General features: G+C 40.3%; 1 protein-coding gene across 4 annotated transcripts in view; it reads left to right on the forward strand.

Annotated features, from left to right (window-relative positions):
• Positions 1-12,293, forward strand: part of ACAD11 (acyl-CoA dehydrogenase family member 11) — a 60,896-nt gene that overhangs the window by 8,257 nt on the left and 40,346 nt on the right. For all 4 annotated transcript variants that reach the window (XM_048838782.2, XM_048838785.2, XM_048838784.2 and 1 more), the window contains 7 exons: positions 786-947; positions 3,111-3,275; positions 6,129-6,276; positions 6,856-6,977; positions 7,766-7,872; positions 8,252-8,378; positions 11,005-11,082. In XM_048838782.2, the coding sequence (XP_048694739.2) occupies positions 786-947; positions 3,111-3,275; positions 6,129-6,276; positions 6,856-6,977; positions 7,766-7,872; positions 8,252-8,378; positions 11,005-11,082 (909 nt within the window). The remainder of the gene's footprint in view (positions 1-785; positions 948-3,110; positions 3,276-6,128; positions 6,277-6,855; positions 6,978-7,765; positions 7,873-8,251; positions 8,379-11,004; positions 11,083-12,293) is intronic.

Here is a 12,293-nt window from a genome sequence, read left to right on the forward strand (position 1 = left end):
CAGTATTTATTTTTTTCCCAAGGTTGTAAGTTTACACTTGACTAAATTGGATAGCCGAGTTGCTTTTATTTTATTTTTTTTCATTAATATAGTCCAAGGTTTTAGAAAATAGAACAGAATTTGATGAAACATGTATGTTGACTAAACAGTATCATGTAATGCTACAATAAATTCTACTCTTCCACAATTAATTGGCAAAAACTAACCTAATCAGTGTGTTAGCTGTGTACATTTATTTAAACCATTAACTATCTGGAAGTGAGTGGGTTTAGAGGGAAAATTTGCCTAGTTTTTCCTTTTTCCCATATTAAAGGGCCCACTTCAGAGGCAAATGATAGCCCCTCCCTCCCTCCCAAAAATTAAGCGGATAACTTTTAACTGTTTTTGAAATGTGAAAAAACCTTACAAAACTAGAGCTTATTTCATTTTTCAGTTTATACACTGAATTATTTGGATTCAGAATATTTGAGTGGACCCAAGAAATACAATCTAGTTTGCAGACACCTCAGAGTTTGGAGGGTATCTGGTTCTAGAGTTCTAGTTCAGGATCTACAAGACACATATATTAAATTCACTGCTCAGGGAGATCCTGTGAGATTGGTAGTTTTTGGATTTCAGTGAGCAAGAGTGCCTTGACCTTCCTGGACAAGAAACAAGTGAGCAAGGAAGAGATTACTGACGCAATGACTGTTAATACATCATACACATCTTGTGCTGTTGTTGTGTGACCTTTCCTCCCCCTCCTCTTTCCATCCCACCAAATATCTGATTTATGATGTCTTTAGGGTCGTGTATTCCGAGACCTCTCACTACCTGAAGTCAGTCCAGCGGAGCGATCTGCTTTATATGTTGCTATGATAGAAACCCTGGCCCGGTTGCACTCATTCAGTTTGCATTCATTGGGTCTCCAAGGATATGGCAGAGGACCAGGATACTGTAGGAGGCAGGTAATGGTCTCAAAAACCACTTACTTTGTAATGCCCTTGAATGTTTCATTTGTATTCATTTGGTTACAACACTTTTTATATTAAAATAACTAACATCCTTAAACTACTCAAGGTTTTGGCTTTACCTAATATCTTATAATTAGTTCAATTACTCTACATAATCAATGTGTTCTAAACACTTTAGAACAAGTTTATGGTCCTATTATCAGACTGTAGTATCCATTCACCTGAGTCGCACCTCCAGATTTGGAATTACACGTGCAGTGGGATTTATATTTGAAATACAACAAAGATCAGGTCTATCTTTCAGTGTCCTTTCTTCCTTTCCAGATGTATTTAATACAAATTTAAATCTACTGAGCTACTAAGGGTATAACAACACTGTCAAAATCCAGAAGCAGGAATAGAACTCTCAAGATTAATTTTCATGAATTTGGATCACCTGTGCACGTTGATATAGGGACTTACTTTGTCCCTTTTAGAGGAAGCTGGAAAGGATCTTAATCATGTATTCCAATGGGTCAGAATCTGATGTTACACCAGTATAAATCAAGAATCACTTTAGTGGAGTTGCTGTGGATCTATAGTGGTATAGCCTAGGTCAGAATCTGGTCCTAAGTTGTTTTTTTTGTTTTTGTTTGTTTTTTGTTTTTTTTAGACAGTTTCCTGAGCTTCAGAAATTGACTCTGTATGTGACTATTTCTTTTTTGTTTTAGTGTGAAGATGTGGAAGTATCAAAGCTTATTGAACAGTATCTCTGAGGAGTTGATCCATGCTGTTTGATTTTCTGTTGTGCTTACATTTGTAACACATAGCAAGGTTATGAAACAAAATATGCACTCAGCCTTCCGCCAGTGATAGAAACAAAGGCTAAAGATTGAGAAGTGTAATTTTCTGCTATTTATTAAACCTTCTTGAATTCTCTTCTGTACCTTATTGGATCTCTAAAATAATCTAAAGCCGGAGGGCAATGAGCAGAGATCAAAATAGCTTGGCTGGTATCAGATGGGTTAAGGAACCAGAAGTCCTTTGGATGGCTGTAATCAGAGTGAGCAATTGGAAGTGACTGAGAGCTCTGAGGGCTTGAGAAAACAGAGACCCATGAGTAAAGGTGAAATAGAAGCTCAGAGCAGCAAAGCAACACACAGAAAAGTGCAGTGGGATGTGGTTTGTAAACTAAGGGCAAGTCTGCCCTTAAAATGATGCATTGGTGCAGGTGCACTGACGCACCTGTGCTACCCTAGCACTTTAATGAAGACGCTCTGAGTCAATGGGAGAGAGCTCTCCCATCGGCATAGTTAATCCACCTCCCTGAGAGGCGTACCTCTGTTGGTAGGAAATGCTCTCCAGCCGACATAGCGCTATCTACAGAGAGGATTAGGTCGGTATAACTAAATTGCTTTAGGGTGTGGATTTTTCACACCCCAGAGCAATGTAGTTATACCATTATAGGTTTGTAATGTAGACGAGGCCTAAAACCATAACAGTGGGACGTTCAAAGGGAGCATACAGGGCGGACTGAATGGGCTGGAGCAGCTGACCATAATGGGCTGAAGAGCTAGAGAAAACAAGATAGGAATATATATGTACAAATTGTAGTAAGTGCAAACCCTTTAGATCCAGCCAGTTTTGTCATTTTTTATGGGATTTTAAATGCATAAGGGAATAACAGAATCAAGCATATTCCTGCCAGTTACATTTCTTCACCTTAAAGTTCTAATTCCCAGGCCCACAACTAGCTGCATGTGAGTGCGTCCCTGCACCTGTGCATAGTTATGACTGGAACATAATGTATTATTGTCCTTTAAATAAAATCATTTGGCTGTGTCAGCCTAGAATCCAAGAAGAGAGAGGGGGGGAAAAAAGAGTGCCAAGTTTACTGGTGAATAGAAAATCTCAACAATGGTCTTTGTCACTATTACCAGTGGAAAAATTGAATGTGCATCATGTTTCATAACCATCTTGGTGACATATTCATAGCCATAATTACAAAAATGAAGAGCAAAACCATCATAGAAAAGGGATGGTATATGGTGACAAATATTTTTTTAACACCTTTGAATTATAACAAGTAAAAAGGAAGTTTGAATGGCTCGCTCCCTCAGCTGTATAATGTTCTGCTTTAAAATAGCTGATGTTTTATGTGTTTTTTATATTTTTCAGGTTACAACTTGGAAAAAACAGTATGATGCATCTGCTCACTTAGACATTCCTGCTATGAACCAGCTGGCTGAGTGGTTAATGAACAACTTGCCAGCTGGTGATAATGAAGAAAATCTGATTCATGGAGATTTTAGAATAGATAACATCATTTTCCATCCAAGAGAGGTACCCCAAACATATATATACATTAATCTTACTTCTTAGTTCTTGTTGTACTGTTTCTCTACCTTCCTACCTACGTAATAGACATTGACGGGCGTTGCAGAGTACAATTTTCTTGAGGTAAATTTAAGGACTACTTAAAACAAATTCACTAACCTAACTCCAATTCATTAGACCTTCTTTTCTCTCTTCCCATCTTCACATCCCCCAGTGCAAACAATCCTGCTCCATTATTGTATTTGGAGTATATAGCTCAAAAAGGGAACCATAAAATCGATGTAAGATATCGATCAGTGATATTTGAGCACATGCTTAGATTCCTGATCCAAAGCCCACTGAAGTCAATGGAAAGACTTCCACATAACTTCAGGTGGTTTGGGATCAGGACTTACTATTAGTATTCTCACAGGGCCTGGTAGCCCTCCTCATAGACTAGGACCCCATAGTGATAGACTCTGTACAAACACTGAGCGAAAAGGTCTAAATATATGATATGCAATCTCAATAAAAATAAGGGAGAAGGGGGAAAAAAAAAAACCTGTGAAAATACGGCAGGCCCACTGACAGCAATTCCGGGCTCCAGGGCAGAACAGTCAATGGGCCACCTCTCTTCTGTGTGGTCTTCTGGCATGGCCAGGGCTTACACATGCCTGCCCGGTTGGTGCCTTTGCCACTGTCAGTACCACCCTGCATGCGCCTAGGAGCATAGATGCCGACTTCCAGACTTCCCAGGAGTGCTTGACACCCACCCCCCCCGCTCCATCCTAGGCTCATTCCCCTAATGCCTCATCCCCACCCTACCTCTTCCCACCCCTGTTCATACAATATACAATTGGTGCTTCCCCATAGTGGAGGGGGGCACGATCTAAAGGGTAGGTCATGTGTTTGCCCCCCCCTCCCAGGGTCACTGTGCTCTCCCCACCCCATGTTACCGCGGGGGAGGGCGCGCTTTGTCCTCCCTCTGTGCCTGCCCCACCACCCCCACATGTTCTGCCACTCTCCCTTGCGGGCAGGAGCCCAGGCAGGGAACAGGAAGGAACTGCTTTTATCGCCAGCCCCTCCTGGTCACTGCTCTGCAGCCCTCCCTGGCAGCTGCTTGGGAGAGCCTGGCTGGGGAGGAGGCGGCTTCAGCTCCCTGCCTGGCACCCAAGCCCAGGCAGGGAGCAGACTTCACCTCCCCAGGCAGGGAGGGCTGCAGAGCAGCGTCTGGAAGGGACTGGTCCTGCCCCTTCCACTCCCGGCATCTGGGCCATGCGTTGCCCAGGGCCGCCCCACCTCTTCCCACCCCCGCTCCTCCCTCTCTCCCCAGTGCCTTTGGCATGCCACCAAACAGCTGACAGCGGGAGGCACTAGGGGGATGAGGATGAGTTGATCAGCTGGGGGGATGGGGTGGAGGGGCCCGCCGGTGCATGCTCAGCACTCAACGCCTATGTCTGGGAGCCCTGCAGCCCACCTGGGCAATTTAAAAGGGCCTGGGGCTACTACTGCAGCAGTGGCCAAGGACCCCGGGCCCTTTTAAATCACTCGGGCCCCTGGGCAATTGCCCTCCTTGCCCCACCCCTGGTTGGGGGGCCTGAAGTAAGGAGACTACGTAAATCAAGGCTGGTATCATGTAACCGCTGGAAACCCATGATCTGCCATTCTTTGAGAAAGAGGATTGTTCTCTGGTCTCTGCATGCAACCACACTCTTTCTTGTCAATGATGTGTAATGAATCATTGGCTGCTTTAGTGCTCCCTTCCCACATACTGTATGTCACTTTGTGGGTGAAAGGTAAACCTAGGCCATATGATCAACAGAATTATTCAACAGTGGCAGAACACAGTTCAGAGTCTGGGCATTAGGTGTAGATTGTGCAGTAAATGACATTTGAGGTGTACTCTGTTTTAAAACAATCTTCTCGGGATCATAAAAGCCAACTACAATCTTTCTGCGCAAGTTTAGTAATCCCTTGTGTGCTAGTTGTTCAAGCATGCCAAACGGGACACGTTTCAAAGGTTCTCCCCCCATCCTTTATAGCAAGGGAACAGTGTCTGTCTATATCAGGGGTTGGCAGCCTTCAGCACGCAGCCCATCAGGGTAATCTGCTGGCGAGCCGCAACACTGTTTACCTTGGCCGTCGTAGGCACGGCCCCCCGCAGCTCCCAGTGGCAGTGGTTCGCCACTTCCTGCAGCTCCCATTGGCTGGGAATGGTGAACTGCAGTTGCTGGGAGCTGTGGGCGGCCATGCCTGTGGACGGTCAATGTAAACCAACTGTATCACGGCCCACCAGCGGATTACCCTGTTGGGCTGCATGCCAAAGGTTGCCTACCCTTAGTCTATATTGTAATTGAGTAAGTTCCAGATTTAGTCTATTGTGCACTGTTATGTTACAAAGAGGGACCTGTGGTTTGAACATAGAACCACAAATTTATGAGTTCTAATCCTGGCTCTGTCACTGACTCTTCTTTGTGGCTAGGAACAGGTCATGTGCTATTTCCTCATCTGTAAAATAGGGTTACAAACTTCCTTGCCTACTTCCCTCACAGGACTTCCGTGAGACAGATTAGAGTGTTTACGAAGGGCTTTAAGCATGAAAAGAGCTATATAGATGCTAAGTGTATATAATGTTATCTCAATAGAATAAGTAAAAATTAATTTGTTCATATAAATGAACACTACTTTTCTCTAGATCCCAAGACCTAGTACTGTATTAAGGAACTATCATCACTGTAACAATCTTATGGTGCACATATATATATATATATCTGTACACCCACACATCCTATATTAGTCTTCTAAATGGGAAGGGGCATGGATGTAGTTAATTTAAGTTGCTTACCTTTATCATTCATTGGATTTTTTTTATTTATTTAGGCTCGTGTTGTGGCAGTCCTGGACTGGGAACTTTCAACCACTGGGCATCCTTTAGCAGATTTAGCTTATACCGCTGCATTTTACTTCTGGCCTAACACAATTAAACAGTTAGGCCATGGGGGTACCTTGAGTTTTAGAGATACTGTAGGTAATTTGTAATTTTGTTGAAATTAGTTTTTTAAAAATTGATTTCTATTTAGTTTTTTATCTTTATAAACAGTTGATAGCCAATTATTAAGCATACCATATTAAACTTGAAAATAACTTCCATAGTTTACTAACAACAAGTTTATTACATTCTATAAAATTATAGATATGAAATGTATATTGAAATATACTTGTGTTTATTAATATTCCTTTAAGTGAAAGGATATTTTGAATGCTCTTTTTCTTAAAGAGACACTGAGATAGTTTAAGCCTAAAATTTAATCTTTTTGTCTTGTCTTTTAACATAATATTATTTTTTTACTGACCTGAAAAAGTGCTGTGTTTATATTTGGTTGGAATTTAAACAGTCCCCATTTGTGTTTGGCTCCCAAATATAACTGCATTATATTAGTGCATGAGAACCAGTATGTGGCACTTACTAGTTTATTTTTGTTGTGTAATTTGAATATAGTTTGTAAGACTAAACAAACAGCATAATTGGTGACAAATTAATTAGAATTTAAAAACGAAGGAAGAGAAAAGTTTTGGACATGCTAAATATTCTGTATGGTTTTCCTAGGAATTCCATCACTTGAAGAATTGATTTCAGTTTACTGCCGCTGCAGGGGTATTAGCGCAGATCTTTCGAACTTGAATTTCTTTCTTGCTCTTTCATATTTTAAAATAGCTGGAATATGCCAGGTAAAATTTTCATTAATACTTAATATATTTTCTTATAGTTTAATTATTATTATTTTGTTTGGTAATGTAAATTAAAAATGTAAAAAAATATTGAAATGTGATAAAGTTGAAAAGCTTCTGTAATTTTATTTATTCTTTTAAAAGCTGTAGCATGTTAGCTGCCTGTCAATAGTAGCTGTCTGGGCTATTGTTCCCTTTATAAAACTACCGATCTGGTGATGGCTGACTCAATTTTTAAAGCAGACATTAGCTTTCTTTAGATTTGTTCATTTTGGGTATGATCATCATGGATGCTAGATGATGGGGGGAGAGGGGGGGTGGGACCTCAGGAAAAATCACATACTGTCCTTTTAAACTCTGAGCATTGTGGGCCCCATCCAGTGCCTATTGAAATCAACAGATGGGAACCCATTAACTTCAGCCGGCACTGGATCAGGCCCCACATGAACTTTTTCAATTATGTATATGACATTTGCACAGTAAATACTTGTCATTTGTGCTGCTGATTTTGATGCTTGTCCTTTGGACTTGGACCATTAGTCTGTCTACAATGGAGTGAGTATTTTCTTTTAGTGTCTCAGTATCGCTACTGATTGGAAATGGATCAATGGCACTACTAATGGATTCAACTAAAATTTGACCAATTTTTATATTGGAAAACTGACTACTTCTTTTTATTGGGAATATATGCATTTAATTTTGTCCACCAGTTCACAAAGATTATGTCATACTGGACTCCAATTTTAAGCAGATATTAAATCATATATGTCCGTTTTATTTGGTTTTAGGGTGTATATGCTAGATATCTCCTTGGAAATTCTTCTGCAGAGAATAGTTATGAGTTCGCTGAGATGGTGAAACCCTTGGCAGAAACTGGATTACTGCTCTCAAAAAGGTGAGAGCACTTGTTGGATATGTCTATGCAGGGGTTAAAAAAACACAGCTGGCCTTGGCTCGTAGAACTCGTGCTCTGTAGCTGAAAAATTGCTGTATAGACATTTGGGCTAAGGTTGTAGCCCAAGCTCTGGGACCCTCCACCCTTGCAGCCCAAATGACTACACAGCAATTTTTCAGCCCAAGCCCTGCGAGCCTGAGTCAGCTGACCTGGGTCTTTTATCCCTGTGTTGATATGCCGTAAAAGGCTTGGCTAACTCAAGTCAGACCTTTCACAGCTTTCTTATATATTTCTTTAAATAGTTATATTTATGTAAGGAAGTTTGTATTAACAGCAGGAGAACCTGACCTTATTTATTTATTTTAATTTTGTTCCCTAGAACTTCTTTCACTGGTGATGCACAACCCAGTGATACAGGAGAGCTGTTCCAGCAGACTAAAAAAGGCCAGGAGGTTCTGCTGAAGGTGAAGAGGTTCATGAAGCAGCATGTGTTTCCAGCTGAAAAGGTAGAAGCTTTTTGTTCAGGAAGTAGTATGTTTGTGCCGAAATTCAGAGCTTACTTCACAGCTCACATCTTCACTTTGTTTAGGAACAGAGACAGAGCTTAATTTTGTCCAGTCAGTGATATTTTTTGCAGATTATTACTGATTATAAATCAGTGTATGAATTAGTAGTGAATGCTAGAGAAAGAATATTGAATGCGAGAAAATACTCTACTAATAACAAATATAATAGTATCCTTCACAGTAGAGAAGACAGAACTGTTGTAGGGAGTGAGTGCAAAGGGGGTTCCTGATGTTGGACATAGACAGGCACTATTGTGCTCTGACTAGCTCACAAACTGGAGGATGTTGATGGTCCACAAAGTTATACCATACTGGGTCTGCCTGAATCCTGGCCCAGATTGTTTCTCCTTTAGCTTTTTGAGGTTCATGGTTCTTCAGATCCGAGGGAGTGCTGAAAGCAGGAGATTAGGAGTTGATACTTGAGTTCCCAATATTGCTGCTCACTTAAGTATGATCCTAGGGATGTTGCTCAGCCTCTCTCTGTATCTATTTTTTTTCTCACAAATTTGTTTATGATGATTAATTGTTTATAAAGTGCTTTGAGATCCTTAGTTGAAAGTAACTCTAGTATAATCATTGCCAACTATGTTTGCTTAATGTGTTGTCATGACTAATGGTTGCATTACAGCTGCTGCAAGTTCTGTATGCACTTGTGACTAACTCCCTTACAACATCTCTGATCTTCAGGACAAACTGCTTGTTGGGAAATTTGGGATTAAGTCTGAAGATCCAAGCCTTCTGAAAGAAGCAGTTTTTTGGCTAATACTCTACTTGGATACGCATTTTGTCCCTGTGATTGTTCTTTGCCTGCAGCGCTAGGTTGTTTGTTTTCTCTGGTCTCTTGTTTGGTGTGTGGGAGGTAACATGCCATGCAACCAGGTTAATTTGTTAGAAACTTTGATGTCCTGCTTTAATGATGTTGTTAGAAGATAATGTAATATTCAGTAAAGTATTTGACTGTAAGTTCCCAGGCCCATAGGACATTGATTCTTGTGGAGCCATAATATGCTACTAAGATTGTTAGAGGCTTGATTGCCTCCCAGAGGGAAGAATTGCATTGGAGGGGTGTTTGTCATCCAGGAGGAAGGCTGCTGTTCTTACCCCCAATCCTGGATGGAACGTTTTACCTTTCCCATAGCCCTTTCTAACAAGGTTAAGCGTTGTCTATATCTGATATTAAGTACATTTCTGTAATATACCATCATGCCCTCAGTTCCTAGATGTGTCTGACATTAATGTAGGCTTGAAAGCTGATAGTGGAAATGGCCAGAGAGGTCCATAATTATGAAAAGATGATTTCTTAATGTACCTGCTCCAGATGAGTTCTTGTTTCTGAAAGATTTTCTCAAAGGTTGAGCAGCCATCTTTTGGTCACAACTAGTTTTGTTTCTCTTCAGGAAAAAATGTGTTCTAAGGAATGTGTGTTTAACTAACAAAAAAACAATATGGAACGTTCCCTACGTAATCCTTTAAAGGAAATGCATGTATGTTTTTGTTTGTTTGCTACAGCTGGGGTTGGGAAGTCAGGACTCCTGAGTTCTATTCCTAAATCTGCAAAAAGAACAGAAGTACTTGTGGCACCTTAGAGGCTAACAAAATTTATTTGAGCATAAGCTTTCATGGGCTAAAACCCGATGAAGTGGGTTTTAGCCCATGAAAGTTTATGCTCAAATAAATTTGTTAGTCTCTAAGGTGCCACAGGTACTCCTGTTCTTTTTGCGGATACAGACTAACACGGCTGCTACTCTGAAACCATTCCTAAATCTGATTCACTGTGTGACTTTAGGTGGGTCTTTTAACCTTTCAGTATAATGAGTCATTTAACCTTCCAAAAGTTGTTTGAAAAGTGCTTTGAGATTCCTGAATAAAAAGCACTAAAAACTGTGAAATATAATCAGTGCATAAAAAAATTAGTCTTCAAAATTCCCATAGAGAGCAACATTTAGCATTAGGATTGCTATGAAGGGCACAACCGTATATAGTGCTAATATTTAGCACTCGAAATGACCGAGTACACAATGAAAAGATCACCTATTTAAAGAGAAACAGCTGTATTCTTCATGTTTTCACTTGTTGCATACTAAAATTGGATACCTAGCTTGCATGTTGCAATATTCCACTGGTAGTACTACATGTGCTGTGTCAACATAGTCAGCTTAAATTGTATATAGTAATGCTTATTTCATCACAGTGTCATTAATTTTGTATACAATTACCATTCAAGAATTACTAGTCATGACAAGTCCTTACTCATATCTCCGGAAAATGTTGAACTTCAGACACCACCAGAAAAGTGTTTTGAATAGCACTGAGTCACTTTTATATCTGAAGTGAGGTACTGTTTTGGCTAAAGTTCACGAGGAGTCTCAAGCCTGTTTTAGATGTGAGGCATAATCAGATTGCAATTAGGTTTTTAATTTTTTTTTAACATATACAGTACTATTATACAATAAAGATGCACTTCTAGTATGTAATAGGAATTCATTGCGGTTTGTGGAGATTGGGAAAGAGGCAGTAGAAGAAACCATATATTACTTTTTATTGTACGTTTGTTTTTTTTCCTAAGGAAGTGGTTGAGTACTATGTCAAAGATGAAAATTCACTGGACAGATGGAAGAAACCTTCAGTGATTGTGAAACTGAAGGTAATACAAAGTGAATGTTCGCCTGAGTATTGCAGTGATGATGGAAATGAGGGAGTTTATGCAATTGCCTGAGCAAATATTACCTAGAGTAGTTTACCTTTTAGACCATCATATTTCTCTTATGCATATAAAATACAATACGCTTTTAAAAAGGAATTGCAGTTTAAAAATCCATGTATTTCCCAAGCTTTTGAAAGCTGAGGAAAATAAAACCTTTTGTGCCCCTTACAACCCTGTCATATGGTGGTGATGTGATAATTGGGCCTACACATTTACCGTAATGGTGAACTCAACTCCAAGAAGTGAGCATAATTTCATAAGATGTCACAATAACCCATAACAAATGCTGATGGGGAAAGATGCAAAAGCGGGACTGATTGAATTCGTCCAAACGAAAAAGCCTACTGATATAACTTAAGGGCTGTGTTAAGATCATGCTTGGTAAACAAGAGATGCGGGGAACCAGAAATCATTGAACCAAATTGGTGTGTCAGAAAATAGGCCTAATTGGTGAACAAAATGAGAGGTCGGGACTGTTCCACTCATCACTCCTTTTTGGAAGAGACTTTGGGAGGAAAAATTGGCTGCTGGAGTGAGATTCACCATCATAGCTGACACCCCTGCCGTCTCATGGGTCCCTGGACCCTCTTCATCCTAATCCCTGAGAAAGGTTCTAACCAGATCAGGCCAGAGAGAGGGAGCCAGATGACATTGCCATCTCTGCTGGCTCTAGCTAAATCCCAATTACCACCTGCAGTGTGAGACTTTGTCTTGCCCCATCCCCCACAAGTCCTTTTCTTAACTCTCTCCTTTTTCCTTCTGTCTGATAAGAGTCTGGCTTAGCTGGCCGAGACTGCATATTTTGCCATATGTCTGTAAGCCTTTGACAGTGGCTGATAACACTGTGTGCTGTATATGTATTTTTCCAGCAGTGAGCTTGCAAGTGACTCAACATCAGAGACAGAAAATGCATCTTCTGTCTTTCCTATTTATTTTCTATGTGTTATTACTATCTTAAAGACTGTCAAACAAGGATCATTTTTTTTCTTTTAAAGACACTCTCCAGCGAAAGAGAGAAAGGGAATAAGGATTGTTCTTGAAATGAAAGCCTTACTTTACATTCCAAATGCTTTAACTGTTTTTTCCTGCTTTTCTGTATCTTTAATAAAAGGATTTTAATGGTGTTTGCCAGGGTACTAAGCAGGCTGAGG

The sequence above is a fragment of the Caretta caretta genome, chromosome 2 (genome assembly GCF_965140235.1).
Source record: "Caretta caretta isolate rCarCar2 chromosome 2, rCarCar1.hap1, whole genome shotgun sequence".
In the NCBI taxonomy this organism is placed as follows: Eukaryota; Metazoa; Chordata; order Testudines; family Cheloniidae; genus Caretta; species Caretta caretta.